This window comes from Magallana gigas, chromosome 9, assembly GCF_963853765.1.
Source record: "Magallana gigas chromosome 9, xbMagGiga1.1, whole genome shotgun sequence".
NCBI classification, from domain to species: domain Eukaryota; kingdom Metazoa; phylum Mollusca; class Bivalvia; order Ostreida; family Ostreidae; genus Magallana; species Magallana gigas.
The window spans coordinates 49,621,877-49,637,445 of NC_088861.1; the positions used below are offsets into that span (position 1 = coordinate 49,621,877).

Consider the following 15,569-nt stretch of genomic DNA (forward strand, 5'->3'; position numbering starts at 1 on the left):
TTTGAATGTCTTAAATATCACCATTTCATTCATATCAAGTAAGTCATAAAGGTGTGCACAAAAAACACCAAAAGGAGACTTAGAATTCCAATATAGTGCTCATAAAAACGTAAAAATTTCAGGCGACCGTCACAGCATGTGGGCCTATGTTTTGAATTTTTACCACAGCCGAATTTCTGTTTCAATTTACGATATATGCTTGAAGGTTTTTGATTGTATCAAAGTAAGTAAATTGCCATGGATATCTTATTTTATTTTCTTTTGAATGCAGTGCAAAGTTTGATATTTTACAGAGTCAGTCTTAAGTGAAATTTATATCATACAACACAAGAAAGCATATTGACGCAAGCGTCAAATGGGCCGCAAAAAATATAATTGTTGTATGAATCATTGGTTGTTTACATAAAACACACCACAAACAAGAAAATACCGAGTTGGTTGTACTAATTTTTATGGTAAATGCTAATATACTTTCAGCAACTTGTTTTGAAGTTTAACATTTTACTATCATCATAAAGAATCGAGTTCATTACTGTAAGCATTTCAAACGGTAATTGTATGACCATTGCCATAGTATGAAGTAATGGAGAACACATTGATCTGTACATTACTCTAATACAAAGTTTAACTCATTACTTTTCTTTTGGAGATTATGTATTTCAAACCATTTTTGTTGCATTGTATTGAATGAAAACTTAATGCATTAGTTTATATGATTTTAAGGGACCTCATGATAAAATAGTAATGGATTAGTTCAAATTTTCCTTTTTTTTCATTACGAGTAAAACAAAAACTATGTGATATTTTTTAAAAGGCATAAAATATATTTCTACATGCAAATTTACTTTCAATTCATAAAAAGAAGCAAAATATTAATTCTATCAAAAAAGAACTATCCCGCAGAAACGCAGTAACACTATTTAAAGGTATATCAAATAACGGACCACCTCCCGGCGGCCCTAAATAATGTTATTCACGCTTTTCATCAAAATTCCTTTAAAATCAAACTCTTTTTACGTTATTAAAAGATTGTATTTTATGAAAATTTAATCTGACTAATATATGTGTCATCCGACAAATTAAAACGACTGGACTGCGTATGAATTAATTCCATTTAAATTTGAAACTATTATCAAATCGCTATACTTTAACAGTAAAAACTGGTTGAATGACATTAAATAGATAAAGGTAACTTGATTAGAATGTGTAATTCTGAAAAAAATCATTTTTACTAAGAAAAGTAACACAAGGAACCAGTGACAAGTACAATCATCATATGACAGTATTTTTTGGCTAGTTAAAAGCATCAAAATGATGATTTTATAAAAATATGCTTTTATGAGCAAAGGGTCATCAAGTTATCTAGAAAAGTAACAAGAATAACACTTTATTTCAAATAAGAAATTCCTTAACCCTTTAAAATATTTCTCTGACCGTCAAGTCACTTGGGGCTCCTGTTTTGAATTTGTACTACATCACAATGTCTCTTTGTTATTATACTTAATGTTTAAAGGCTTTAAAAATTTTGCGGATGAAAGTGAGGTTGCTAAAATATATTTTGTTGTATTTTTGTTTCATTAAAGTGTACATTTAGAGATATTGCATAAAGTTTGTTTTGAAATGTTACATTATGATATTATTTAATGACTTTATGACACTTTATGATACTATGTTCAGGTACCGTAGTGGACAATATATTACTATCTTCTAACTGCTGCGACCCAAGTATGTTCGATCTTCACGATAGACAGTGTTTTATTTGAAGAGTATGGTAACCGCCTGCTTAGACACTTGTGTTTTCCATGGGTACTCTGGTTTCCTTCACATGTATGACCTTTCGTGCAGACATTCGTTACAACGATAAAGAAATATTATAAAATAATGTACAACTCGTCTGTAAATCGTTCTAAAATAATGTATAGGTTCAGTTACAATGACTTAAAAATCCTCTGAAGTTTACCATTTATTTCGTAAGAAAAACGATTGTATTTCGTGTAAAATATAAACACACTGAACTAATAAAATCTATATACCAAGTAAAACGATTTGTCTTCGTATATAAAATTCAGTAAGTTTTAAAATCGACTTTCAAATTATTGTCAAGCGATTAAGTTTTAACGATTATCTAAGAAGGCATTGAATGGATAACCGTTACTGTCCTGGAACGTCTAAATCCAAACAAAAGCATTTTTCACACAAATTCAATCGACGTATTACAGGTTTTCAATGCAAGCCTAATGCATTTAGATAATGCTTATTCGCAATAGTCAAGTTCAAAATCGGCATTGAGATGGGAATGATGGTTCTAAGAATGAGCACGTTGATGATATCAGATCTTAAATTGCCCAGATGTGTAAATGTCAAGGACTGTCAAGTATCTAATAAAATGGATATCTTTGCATGTTACAATCTATTTTTTGCTAATATTGCACGTGGATTTCTGTGAATTGAAATTAATCTAATGTGCTGTCCAACTAATTTACATCCCAACGAACGTATATACAACGTATAAACAATCATTTGTTATATGTTAATCAAAACAAAAAAAATCATAACACTACCAACAAATTCCCCAACTACCATCAAACGTCCCCACAAACCAGGAAAATTTGAACATTGACCCTCACTATTACAAATAATTTCACCGTATGCATTTAGTTTAATTATACTTTCATGTTAAATACTGAAATCTGATTGGATTAGACGCAGTTGGTAATCCGTTCTATTACCCTCAGCGTTAGCAACACATTTGGCAACGGGTAACACAACGAATTGCTACATACGCGTAAATTAGGCACATACGGTTCGGCGTAGAATTCACTTCATTATTATATAAAAGCAGTAAAATTTTCTTTGAAAATAAAACATTCAGTATAATAAAATAAATAGTGCCTGTTTGGAAGGGTAACTGTTGAAATTGACACCCCGAGAAAACCGACGCGAAGGCACTATTTATACATTGATAGCATTGACTTCTGTGAATTGAAAGACAATGTAATAACAAATTGCTTTGCTATTGTAATTAGTGTGTTTGGAAAGATTCAACAAACGCCTGAATCTGTCCTGTACATTACCTGTAGCTATCCAATAGCTAGAGAGTTTTTATGCAGCTACATAACTATATTGGATATAGTGCGGGAAGTCTATATTGGGCTGAATTTCATAAAACATTATAGTGCTATAAAGGACACTTCAAGAAAAGATAGCGTAGATTCCTTATTTTACGCGAGTACTTAATTTCGCGATTCTATCGTTATGCATCAAATCGCGAGAAACTAAAATCGCGAACACCAATTATTGTGATCGGCTTCGGCCGATCACTGTTGTGTCCATATGAGGCACCCGGCAAATGCTTCCACGTGTGAACACATTCCGCTTGCATAAGTAGTTCTTATAAAAACTTGAAGCTTTGGTTTAGTATTTATATAACATTTTACTCAGTTTTTTTCAATTCATTTACTTTAAGAGATGCAAACATACATTAAATACCGTTCGACCTGTTAATTCAAGAATGCACATTTGTCTCACGCGTAAGAATTTCGATCGAAAGATTCATTCAGTAATGCAGTTGACCTCGATGAACTGATCCTCGGTCTATTGAGGTTGCATAATAGTAGCTAGGAAGACGGCTTGATTTATAAACAAGGCTACGTTATAATGCGACCTCAATAGCAAGTTATGATGGCATTCAATGTTTTTTCAGTCGCATTAAATTATTTTAATACAACTCTTTCTTTGTATACGTGTTAATGCTCTTTGAAGAGCCCTAGCTACTCAGTATTCTGAAGAAGAAGAAGAAGAAGAAGAAGAAGAAGAAGAAGAAGAAGATACATTAACATTTAATAATTACGTTAAAAATATAAAACTAGGCAAGGGGTTTACGAACGGCTTTCCCAAAATTTATTTCAAAATTAAATTTGTTATAATGATGAAATTTTGGTGTACAGATTCAAAATATTCTATATTTTGTAAAAATACAGTACTTTTTAAATTATTTTGCATCCAACTGATCATGTTGATTGCTTCTAGCTATCTATATATCATTATTGCCGATCATTCCTTTAAAAGGAATACTTGTTTATCGTATACCCTAATAGTTAACATCTCTCCGAAAATTAAAGCGAGATTTCAAAATTTGCGAGATTTCCTTTTTACGATTTTAATGGATATTAATTCCATGCGTATAATAAGGAATTAACAGTAATTTAAATGACCCGTTTTTGCGCAACTAGAAGAAGTTACTAGATGTCACATATAAAATCAAATGTGATTGATAACAGCCAATATCAAAATTGAAACACGATAAAGTTGTGTTATTAAGTAAATAGGGTGTTAACTTAAAAGTTCTTTAAAGTTTATTTTCTAGCAGGTGTTCGCCATTCAGTCACTTTTAAGTGAATACTAAAGTCACCTTATGTTGAATAATTAACAGATGTACGCCATATAGTCACTTTTGAGTGAATTTCTCAGTCCTGTACCTTTATATGGACTGAATAACATATGTACGCCATATAGTTACTTTTAAGTTAATACTTTAGTCATGTAATGTTGACTGACTAACAGATGTTTGCCATATAGTCACTTTTATGTAAATACTTTAGTTCAATAATGTTGCATGAATGACAAATGTTCGCCACATAGTCACTTTTAAGTGAATACCTTAGTGTCCCTATGTGGCCTGAATGACAGAGCCTCGTTCTGATGTGCATGCAAGGACATACATAACTAAAAGTAACAGGTTTCTTCCAAACTAAAGTGGTTGGTATTTGTTTCAGTTCTTGAATGAATTACAAGTCCTCTTTATGTCGGTTTATTTTTACTTCAATGTTTATTGACGTAGTACTCTTCTCGATTACATATTGCATACATATAAGGGTATCCTCTTTAAATCTTGGTATTTTCCCGATTGAATCCCATGCAGGTAAGATAAAGATTATTGTTTCTCATTGACAGATTAATTCATTTTTTTATTTTTATGCAGATGTTTACAAAGACCGTGGTAAATAACTGCAAGAAGTGTCAGGCATTGCATACAATAACCATAATTAAAAACGCTGTTTTTTTTTTAATCTTTTATAAATTAAACAAAAATAACCATTGAAACAACTCTATCATCTCTGTAGTAGCGTTTTCAGTTTATTTAAAATAATCAAAAATCGAAAGGCACGATAAAATGCACATAAGCATTTTATAAGAACAAACATTTTATGAATATAATGATATATTTGACCATACATTTTTTTTATTAAGCACTCAATTGGGTTTGGTAAAAGCAATGGTTGAGGAAACATAGAAATGTTCAAGTGTGTGATGAAAAAGATGTCCAGAAGTTTTAACGCGAAGTTACGGGAAATCTCTAGTGTTATAAATTTTCAACGTGAGATAAGCAAAGGCTAATACCCTCTTTCGCTTTCACAATAGCTTTCGAAACTCTTATTTTTTTTTTTTTAAAGTACGTGTTTTTTATTTGTTATTGTGTTATAAAAGACATCAAGAAAACGCTTACAATAAAACTTCCACGTTATATGTAGATTAAAGTATCTCAAATATAAGTTTTCACTTGAATTGTGGCATTGTTATTCAGCTGAATCGAATTTCATACTAGGGTATGTATAACCAAAGTTTGCTATTACCTGTTTTTTATCTACTTTATTATGTTACTTTATAAATAGACCAATGTAATTGATACAGTCATATCATATCATAGAATATTATGCTATATCATAGCATAGGGTATAATTTCAGCTCATTTTTATGACCTGTTAAAAAACAAATGTATACTTAATAAATCAAACTTTAGTTTTTTAAATATTATATTTAGAAATTCTGAAACTCTTCTCTGCGTAGTGGTGGTTATGTTCTAATCTCAAAGCATACCATAGCACAGCATATTATAAAGTCTTTATTTCAATTTCTCAGAACATCAAAATATCTTAGAGCATATCATTAAAATAGCATACCATGGCGTAGCATAACATTGTAAAAGATATGCATGAAATGACTGTAATTAAAGTAATTTCCAAAAATTATATAAAACTTAACATACAAATCTCACAGTATTGCAGAAAAATCCAAAAGCGTATCATTGAAAGTGCATACCACAATATACTATAAAAATGTTTAAGATATGCATTAAATGACAAAGATATTTGTTGTGTCATGACATTTTAAAGACTTGAATTTAATTGGACGTACCCTTTGAAAATTAAATGTGTAAATGTATATTTGGACAAATGAATTTTTATAAATCAAAATAACGACTGGGAATAAATTGTATTGAAGATAAATTCTTCAAAATGCAAAACGGAGGTCGATGAAATATAATGTTTTAAAACTATGATCGGTACTTGTTCTTGAGTCCTCCGATATGAATGATCAATCTCAATAATAGCTGTCAGGAACGATAAACTCGCATTTTTATTTGATGACCATTTCGTTGACGAGCTGTATTGGCTTTGAGTTTGTTATATATATTGTTAACCATGTTGCAACAACATGAGTGTAGAAACGTAATAGATATGAATATAAGTTATATATACTCGGGGCTGGATAGTCCATTCAAAAGGACCTTATTTTGCTTTACGTGATCAAGCTTTATTTATGAAAAAAGCTGTATTGGACTTTGCATACTGAATATTTAAACATACGTATAATGCAAAAATGACAATAATAAACCGTTAACAATATCAAATATCCATAAAACGAAACACACATTCAAAGCAGAGCAACACGGACCTCCAAAAAGATAGAGGTAGGATCAGATGCTTAGGAGGAGTGAGCATCCTCTGCCGTCGTTTGCTCTTTGTCGTAATCGGGGAAAAAGGAACATTCAGTGTACAATTAGGTGATTAGTTATTTTTAAATTTGTTAGGGAGTAACAACGGACGTTTTTCCGCGATGTTTAATTCATTAGTTTTCCACTATCTGTTGTTTCCTTATCATTTTAGTTTGCTACTTTGCACACATTTTATTTTTGTCTTTACAAACGGTAGCTGGTGGTCTAAAGTCAATCTGACTTGCTTAAAAATCTTATAAAGATAATCTCCATCTCCGAGAAGTAAAAATGCGATTAATTTAGTTATTTATCTCTTTAAGTTGGTGACACACATGCTATGAGTACTAGTAATTTTAAAAAAAAGAGTTCCTCCAATACCGAGAAATTTCACACCAAAAAAGCTCATAATTCCATTGTCATTTCATCAAATAATGTTTCACTTTCTCCTTGTTCTTTCTTTCCTAACTTGATATTGCCCATTTTCAAAAGAATGTAACCTTTTACCACAGTGATAACAATGGTCTGTAAAGATAAATTCAAAATAACCATTCTCATCAGCTGTTTTTGTTTTGGCATTAAAATAACAATGCCCAAAGATGATTGCTTCCTGGGCCTGTTCTCAAACCTTGGTGGGATTTTTCTGGTGACACAAAAGTCCCTACAAGCACGCCTCCCGCCTCTCTCTCAAAAAGCATAAATCCCCCTTTCTTATCCTGACAAATTCCAATAGGATTCAACGGGGAAAAGTGAAAAGCAAACCTTAGATATAAGCCCCTAAACCAGAATCGAACTTGTTGAATTAACAATGTTTATTTTTCAGCCGAAGTCTTTATATATATATATATATATATATATATATATATATATATATATATATATATATATATATATATATTAGCAAATTTTATTGGTGATTGCAGTTTGTCTTATTCTGATCAAGAAAGAACCATAAAAAATGGCGTATGATGATGTGTTCAAAAAGATTGGATCGTTTGGGCGCTACCAGAAGTTTATCTACTTGCTTCAGACTCTTCCTGTAGTGTTTACAGCAATACAAACATACCTGTCCGTCTTTATATTATATGTCCCAGATCACAGGTATTACTATCAATGATTAGAATAGTTAGAACACAAAAGTCAACAAGAATTTTAGTTTGTAAATGATTCATTTATACTTAACATAATAAAAGAAATAACACTGATATGAAAAGAGAACTCTGTATTTATAATGTAATAAAGATTTCGTTAGATGTAATCCTTGTTAGGTTACACTGATTTAATTTGTCCATAAATCAACAGATGTGCCAATTCTGACAACAATGGAACTAAGCTACAACGCAACGCAATGAATTCCTCAATGCTGTACTCAAAGTGTGAAAGCTATTACAACAACTTGACCATGGAGTCCATACATCAGATGTTTGACCCAATGACCGAGAGATACCATCCACACAAGGACTTCACCAACAATCTTATGCAAACAAAATACATCTCAATTGAAACTTCTGCTGATGGTAATTCCACCATGCGCTGGGAAGAATGTAAACGTTGGGAGTACGACACCAAAGAGTTCGAAACGACTTTTGTAACCGAGGTAAGTGAATTAGATTTGTAACATTGATATGTATTTTTTTGTTATACATTAGTTCTACATTCAGATATATCTTTAATATTATACAAAGATCACTATATATATACTATATATATATATATATATATATATATATATATATATATATATATATATATATATATATATATATATATATATATATATATATATATATATATATATATATTACAGTTGTTATACTGATGTGTGCATTTTGTGCTTATATTTATTGTTACACCTGTAGTCGTACAGTTGACCGATATATAGATATATTACATAACATTTATTCACACTCCATTTGACAAAATGTCATTATGTTCTTATTTACCACTTCAACCAAACATAAATTATTTATAAAATAAAACACAAACACATTATCTATGCGCGAATGCAACAGACTTTAATAATCATATACATGTATATAGTAAAGTACATGGCTCTAAGTCTCTCTACTTTCATAAACATGTCCAATCATACTCATTCTACAAAAGAAGAAAAAATCATGTAAAAACAAAATTGACAGAAATTCAATGTTATCATTTGGGAAGGGTGGGTGAAGGTTGTCTGTTGCAAAGTGACATCGAACTTACCTTTAACTTTAACTTTAAAAAAACGAAATCTCCTTGATATGTGTACAAGTCATGCGTAGCACGAATTAAATCACCCCATTTACCCGTAAACACCCGTAAACAGCCAATCAATATGTAATATCGACACGGCCACTTAATGCAAAACAAACACACGTGTTTTCTGTAACTTTAATATATATAAGCTTCATCCTGTTTAGGGAAAATCAACTTACTATCTGAAATACATTCTATTAACTTCTAATGTTTGATTTACCATATATTTGAATAGTGTAGTTGTTATAATGAAAGTATACGTATCGTTTTTTAATGAATTTCGATGTAATCAAGTTTAAGCTGCAAGATAGAAAATTTCTAGGGGATGAAATTCGAACTTTGCAAATATACTAACACATCCCCCTCAATCCAACAATGTCACAGGTAGAAGCGCTGCCATTCAGTTAACTGAAGCGATCTACTGGAAACTTAAAGTTTAATGGTAAAGCCGACTGATTAGTATAGAATGATTAGTCAGTCATTTTGAAGACTTTCCATGCGCGGATCCAAAAAAATTTTCCAGGGGGGGGGGTCCGAAGGATAATTGTGTTTGCCAGGGGGGGTCCGAGGCATATTTTCGCGATAATTTTACTATGTAAATTTAATAAATTTTCATTTTCCAGGGGGGGGGGGGGGTCGGGACCCCCCCGACCCCCCCTCTAGATCCGCGCATGCTTTCAAGTAGAATATCCAAATACAAATTGGCAGAGCTTCATCCAGTGGACGTTTTTTTATGTTTAATGGCCTCATTCTTTTTATCTAAAATGATTGATTTCTACAAATATTCAATTTTGCAGAATAATCTTGTATGCAGTAAGAAGTTATATCGAACGCACGCTATTGTGTTTTATATGGCTGGTTTTACTGCTGGGTCGGTCCTGATAGGTATTTTCTCTGACAGGTATTTGTTTGGGTTTTTTTCACCTTTTTTTATCTTTTACGTTTAAAGAAAGAGGATTTGAATCTGGATCTGAAGTAATTTAATACGATTTTTGTTGTATTTTCAGATTTGGTCGAAAAGTTGCTCTCATGGCAAGCATTGTGCTTTATATTGGATCAAACGTTTCTTTGTCTTTTGTTCAAGAATTCTGGCTCTTCACAGCGCTCCGATTTGTTTCTGGTGTTTCCGTTGGAGGCTTGTTAAGTACATGCTATGTAATGGGTAAGGATGCGTTTTCATACAATACAGATTTCAAGAATTGACAGTGTATGAGGCAAGAGTTTGAGGAGTTCATCATGTATATTATATGAAATTTTTTGCAGTATGTAATAGTGAACTTGTTGTATAAGCAATTCGTAGAAAACATGCTTACAAAAACTACCTCTATATGCGAAAATGTCCAATCATTTAGAAATTTTGGTGTTTTTTTTTTAAGACTTAGAGTTGGTCGGACCCGGAAAGAGGATGTTGGCAGGAATGGTGTACATGTTGTTTTGGGGGCTTGGAGCGTTACTCTTGACAGGAATGGCTTATTTCATTCGTGACTGGAGAAATCTTAACCTTAGTTTGGCTCTACCAACCATCTTATTCCTATTTTATATCATGTAACACAAAAGATTTTCTAAAACAACAATACAAATTTTGACTATGCTAAAGGAAACTAAATGATTGTGGCAATTTTTAGATTAAATAAATTTTCTTGAAATAAGAGCTCTAAATGAAAATAGAGGAAAATTCAAACTTTTAAGTGAAATGATTTTTTTTATTTTCTAAAAAACAGATTATAGCTAAACAAATCATCTTTGAAAATAAGAGCTGGATTAAAGTGATAATTTGTTGACTATCAAGCCTCCTTAGCTGATCATATTTCTAAAGTTTATTTGTTTTGAGAGCTACATGTAATGTTTTGACAGATGTGTACCAGAATCTACTCGGTGGCTATTCGTAAATGGTAGAAAAAAAAAGCAGAACGCATTTTCAGACTGATTGCACGAAGAAACAACCGTTCTTTTGAAGAACCAATTCTGCCTGATAAAGTTGAAAAGGCACAAAAAGTGTCGTTCACAGCTCTTTGTTCTTATCCTCGACTTTTGTGTAACACTGTTGTGGTTTTTTTCAACTGGTAAGATAATGATTTAAAATATACTAATGCTAAAACATTTTCAATTTCTTTGATAGGAATATGTAAAAATTATAAACTATGAATCTAATTTTTTTCACGGTACATTATATTGCCGATTTTATGTAACGTTATTGATAGGTACATCTAACTAAGCTATGAAAATTACGATTTCGATAGGTTTGTGGTTGCCTTGGTGTTTCTTGGACTCTCGTGGAACGTCAATAACCTTGCTGGAGATGTCTTTCTCAATTTCTTCCTGACGAGCATTGCAGAAATAGTGGGTTTCCTCTTGTGTATCCCCCTTTTGGATCGTGTTGGCAGGAAGCCAGTATACGTTGTTTCCCTTTTTACGGGAGGTTTCGCTTTACTGCTAACCATGGTTCCTGTATTGCTAGGATCTTCTGGTAAGACATTTCATCAACATAGAAACAGAGAGTAAAATCTGCAAAGTGCTTTCCTTTCCCTTGTCATATAAAATCCAAACATTATATTCATTTTGATATACAATCCATTAGTGGCTGGTTTTTTTGCACAGATATACAATGGATGATGTTTCTTCTTTCCCTCGTGGGTAAGGTTGGTTCCTCCGCAGCGTTTGCAACAATTTTCCTGTATTCTGCAGAACTTTTCCCAACCGTTATAAGAAACACTGGTCTGGGATTCGCCAACTTCTGTGCGCGCACCGGTGGAATGATTGCCCCTTACATCCCTGATTTGGTATTTCTTTCCATTTATGTCTTTTCTCTTTTAATACCTAATAGGCTGACAAAACACCTTCAATGATATATACCATAATTCGTTAATTGACTGTTATAGATTTAATCACGTTAAATCAACTTTCTTATCTGGCGCTGGTGATCTGCTGACCGATACATTATGAACATTTGACGTAATATTCAAAACAATGTATTGGATTTTTTGTTGTTGATTTTTTCTTCTATATATGAACATAGCAAGCCTCTCTTTAAGTATGTGAAAAGGAAAATCGGTGCTTATTTCAATAGAAAGAGCACGACCACACAATTGTTATATAACAGGTTATCATGTGTAAGATCAAATCTGGGTTTGGTGAATAATAATGATATTTTTTCAATTTTAAACCTTTGTGAGTGTGATTTGTGATTAATTGTTGCTTTGGGTATCAATTTTGTAAGAAAGTTAGTGGCGGTGGGGCCAGGTTATTAAAGGTATACATATTTCATGTACGTTTTATCTTTGTTATTTTGCAGAGCCAAGAAGTGAGTGGCGACTTTGGAAAAGTTCTTCCAATGTGTATATTCGGGATCCTTGCAATTTTAGCGGGTTTGCTTTCTATATTACTCCCGGAAACCAATAAACGAAAACTACCGGAAACTCTCGAGGACGCCGTCAATTTCATTCAGTAAGTGACTTTAACCAGTCATTTGTTAATCAAATTCCAGTTTTCATCATCCAGCAAAGATATCATAAGTTGCAATAATGAACACATAAAAATTAATTAAATATGTAATCAGAAACATGTTTCTTGTAATGACTGATTTAGTTATCAAATAGAAACATCTAAACGGTTGAGGAAAATTAGAAAACAGTGTTGTTATATGTAAAGTTTACACTGCACAGGATATGATGATGTATACAATACAAAGACCAAAAGTATATTGTCCTCTCCAGCATCTATCAAACTGTTCATGTTTGCTCAAATATTTCAAATATGGAGGTTAGAATAAATTTTGCAAAGGTTATTCTTTTTTGAGAAGTCAATTCTTCATTTTTAATTTGATATGAATAGGATTCTAAATGAAGAATGCACGGATACAGTGTAGGATAGAGGTAAAGTTGTCTACTGGGATCTGTACATGTTAACGAATAAGTCACGTTTTATTTTTTTACCAAAACAGGGCATTCAATAGTATAGACTATACCTGACAACTACTTATTAAGACTTTGTTTAGTTTTATAAACATAATTGTTTAAGAAGACATGTTTTTGGTATATAGTTGTAAAAAAAAAAACTGACCTTGCATTCAAAGCTCCATCCGAATGACTTTTTTATTTTATCGTAAACTGATAGAAGTTTTAAAGTGTATTAAGGGAGAGTCATCTCGTTATCAAAAATACTTTTTATGATAAGAAATTCATGAAATTTTGACACAGTCACACAGATCATATAACCAAGTGATTCTATCAGTTAAATCAAATGTGACCTCCTTGTTTTCACATAAAGGTCAGGTCAAGGATAAAAATAAATGTAGTTCTTTGCAGTTATATACATCTCTAATTAAAATATGGAGATTCTATTTTTGAATGAAATTATCAATATCAGAATGTCTATCAGCTTACAGTACTTAATTGGAGTAAATATTTAAACTAAAATTAATATTGCTTACCCCGCATTTTCTTCAGTTTTCTTAAATTTTGAAGATATTTTGATTTTTTATGCTTCAAATATTAAAATATTTCTGAATTTTATGTATTGTAAAGACTTTATATAAAGATATAAATTGACAGAAAATCTACTATATTGACAATTTTATAACAAAGAAAAAATGGTTTTAGTAATTTTTTTTTTACACAAATTAATGCATAGAAAGGGCACTTAAAAAGCTAATAAAAATGTAATTGGATAGGCAAATCATATTTTAAAACATAATTTGTGACCCAAATATCATATTATTAGTTTACAGTAGTTAAAAATCCAACATTAATGCACAGACTCAATTATCTACAGTATTCTGAATCGCGAAACATGTGATATTTTCCTACGCCAATATTCCGCCAAAAGTGAAGTCCTTGTTAGATTCCGAACATTGATGACAATTTTTATGGCAAATTGTATGATAGTAAAAAAGAAAGAAAAATATACAAGTTGAATTTCCTTTCATCTGCATTTATTGAACAATTAATCAAATTTACGTTTGACAAGTCGAAAACCAGATAAGACTCCTTCCTCAAGAAAAATTTATCTTATGGTAACTTGATAAAAGTTTTAAAGTATATTAAGAAAATCTTAATTAATCTATGAAAAAGGAGATTGCATTAGATAATGTTTCGAATAGAGTTTTGAAATAAGCATATGAGCATAAAATAACATCTGAATAAGAAGTTAGTTTCTTGACGTTTTTGCTTATTCTCAGAATTCTTCCAACAAATAAGATAAATTAAATTTTAATCTAGAGAGTTTAGGGTGAATATTTTCACGGAAGTAATCACTGTACTGAATTCTTGTGAATGTGGATAAAAGTGTATACCTTAGTCACATGCAAAAGACGTATGACACTGTTCTATATGTATTATGCTTAACCTTTGTCCATTTAATATTTAATTACAGGACGAAAGGTCGCAATGACCTGGGTGTAGAGATTAATGTAGTGCCGCCATTGAACGGCAACATCCAGCAAAATGAGAAGTTAAATCCACTCAATGGCCATGTTCAGCAAAGTGAGGAGTCGGCAATGCTGAGTGGATAATATAAGAGCAGAGAGAAACAGGGGAAGGGAAAGAAACGCTCGTACCAAAGACATTGTATTCTTAATCGTTTTATACTACAAAATAATCCTTATTGTACAATAGGAATAACATAAATAATATGCAGTTTTTTGGGGGCAGGAAAATGCTTTCTCTAATAGAACGTGTGACTATGCAGGTTATGTTATCGGTATGAGTCACCAACAGGTAACATCGAATGGGTCTATTTGTTTCCATCTGTCGGTCGGTCATTCTGTCCAAACTTTGTTTTGTTTCTTTTTTCGTCAAAAGATAAAGGTAGGATCAGGTCCTTGGAAGAGTGAGCATCCTCTGCTGACCGATCACACCCGCCGTGTGCTCTTTGTCGTAATGAATGATTATTTTACCGTTTTGTATATCTGAGTTAAATATTCTTATTAAAAACGATCGGTCATTGCGTTACACTCGATAAGTATTTCAATTGATATCAAGGTGAGAAAAGACGAAAACTTGAAATAAATAAAATATTTCTAATCAAGTTCGACATTCGTTACTTTTTTCATCAACGTGATAAAGTTATTAACTTTTAAGCGTCTCCCGTAATTATGATTAGGTTAATGCTATGTGACAACGCACTTCTAATTTCTAGCTTGTTGATAGTATGTTAATTTGTTAACACTTGTGATTCTAACTCTTTGAGAACGGGGTATGGGTGAGTTAACTAAAATACAGGTCAATTGCAAGCACACTATTTAATTTATTACAGGATGAAGGCCCTTTTCCCTCATCTTTCCATCTCAAACATGATATTTAGCAAAATGGAATAAATGTATAAGAACGACAAATGAAATACGCTTTCTTGTAAATTAAGTGTAATAAAAATTAATATTGAAAAAAAAACCCATAAACTCCCTTTTCAAAGTTTAATAAAACTAGAGGTACTGTGAGCAAGCTCACAATTGATACCCCCCGCTAAGAAAAAAATCATAACGCGTGTATTTTTGCTATTATAGAAAATATTGGATGAATCTATTTCACTGTCCATTTTCTATAAATAACAACTGCTTTATTTT

The 15,569-nt window shown here is 31.7% G+C and overlaps 1 protein-coding gene across 1 annotated transcript; it reads left to right on the forward strand.

The window, feature by feature from the left end:
• Window positions 1-7,690: 7,690 nt before the first annotated feature.
• Window positions 7,691-15,014, forward strand: LOC136271940 (organic cation transporter protein-like). Its single transcript, XM_066072537.1, has 11 exons — window positions 7,691-7,873; window positions 8,075-8,369; window positions 9,808-9,911; window positions 10,018-10,172; window positions 10,387-10,555; window positions 10,865-10,868; window positions 10,907-11,073; window positions 11,251-11,477; window positions 11,609-11,790; window positions 12,303-12,454; window positions 14,381-15,014. The coding sequence occupies exons 1-11, from the start codon at window positions 7,731-7,733 to the stop codon at window positions 14,517-14,519; spliced, it is 1,737 nt and encodes a 578-aa protein (XP_065928609.1). The 5' UTR covers window positions 7,691-7,730; the 3' UTR covers window positions 14,520-15,014.
• Window positions 15,015-15,569: the final 555 nt, after the last annotated feature.

What these genes read in the sequence shown, in the direction of transcription:
- LOC136271940 (XM_066072537.1), top strand. Translation starts at nt 7,731, where the DNA reads ATGGCGTATGATGATGTGTTCAAAAAGATTGGATCGTTTGGGCGCTAC. An exon ending in AAGTACATGCTATGTAATGG is followed by an intron (nt 10,173 to 10,386) that starts GTAAGGATGCGT and finishes TTTTTTTTTAAG; the next exon opens with ACTTAGAGTTGGTCGGACCC. An exon ending in GACGCCGTCAATTTCATTCA is followed by an intron (nt 12,455 to 14,380) that starts GTAAGTGACTTT and finishes ATTTAATTACAG; the next exon opens with GACGAAAGGTCGCAATGACC.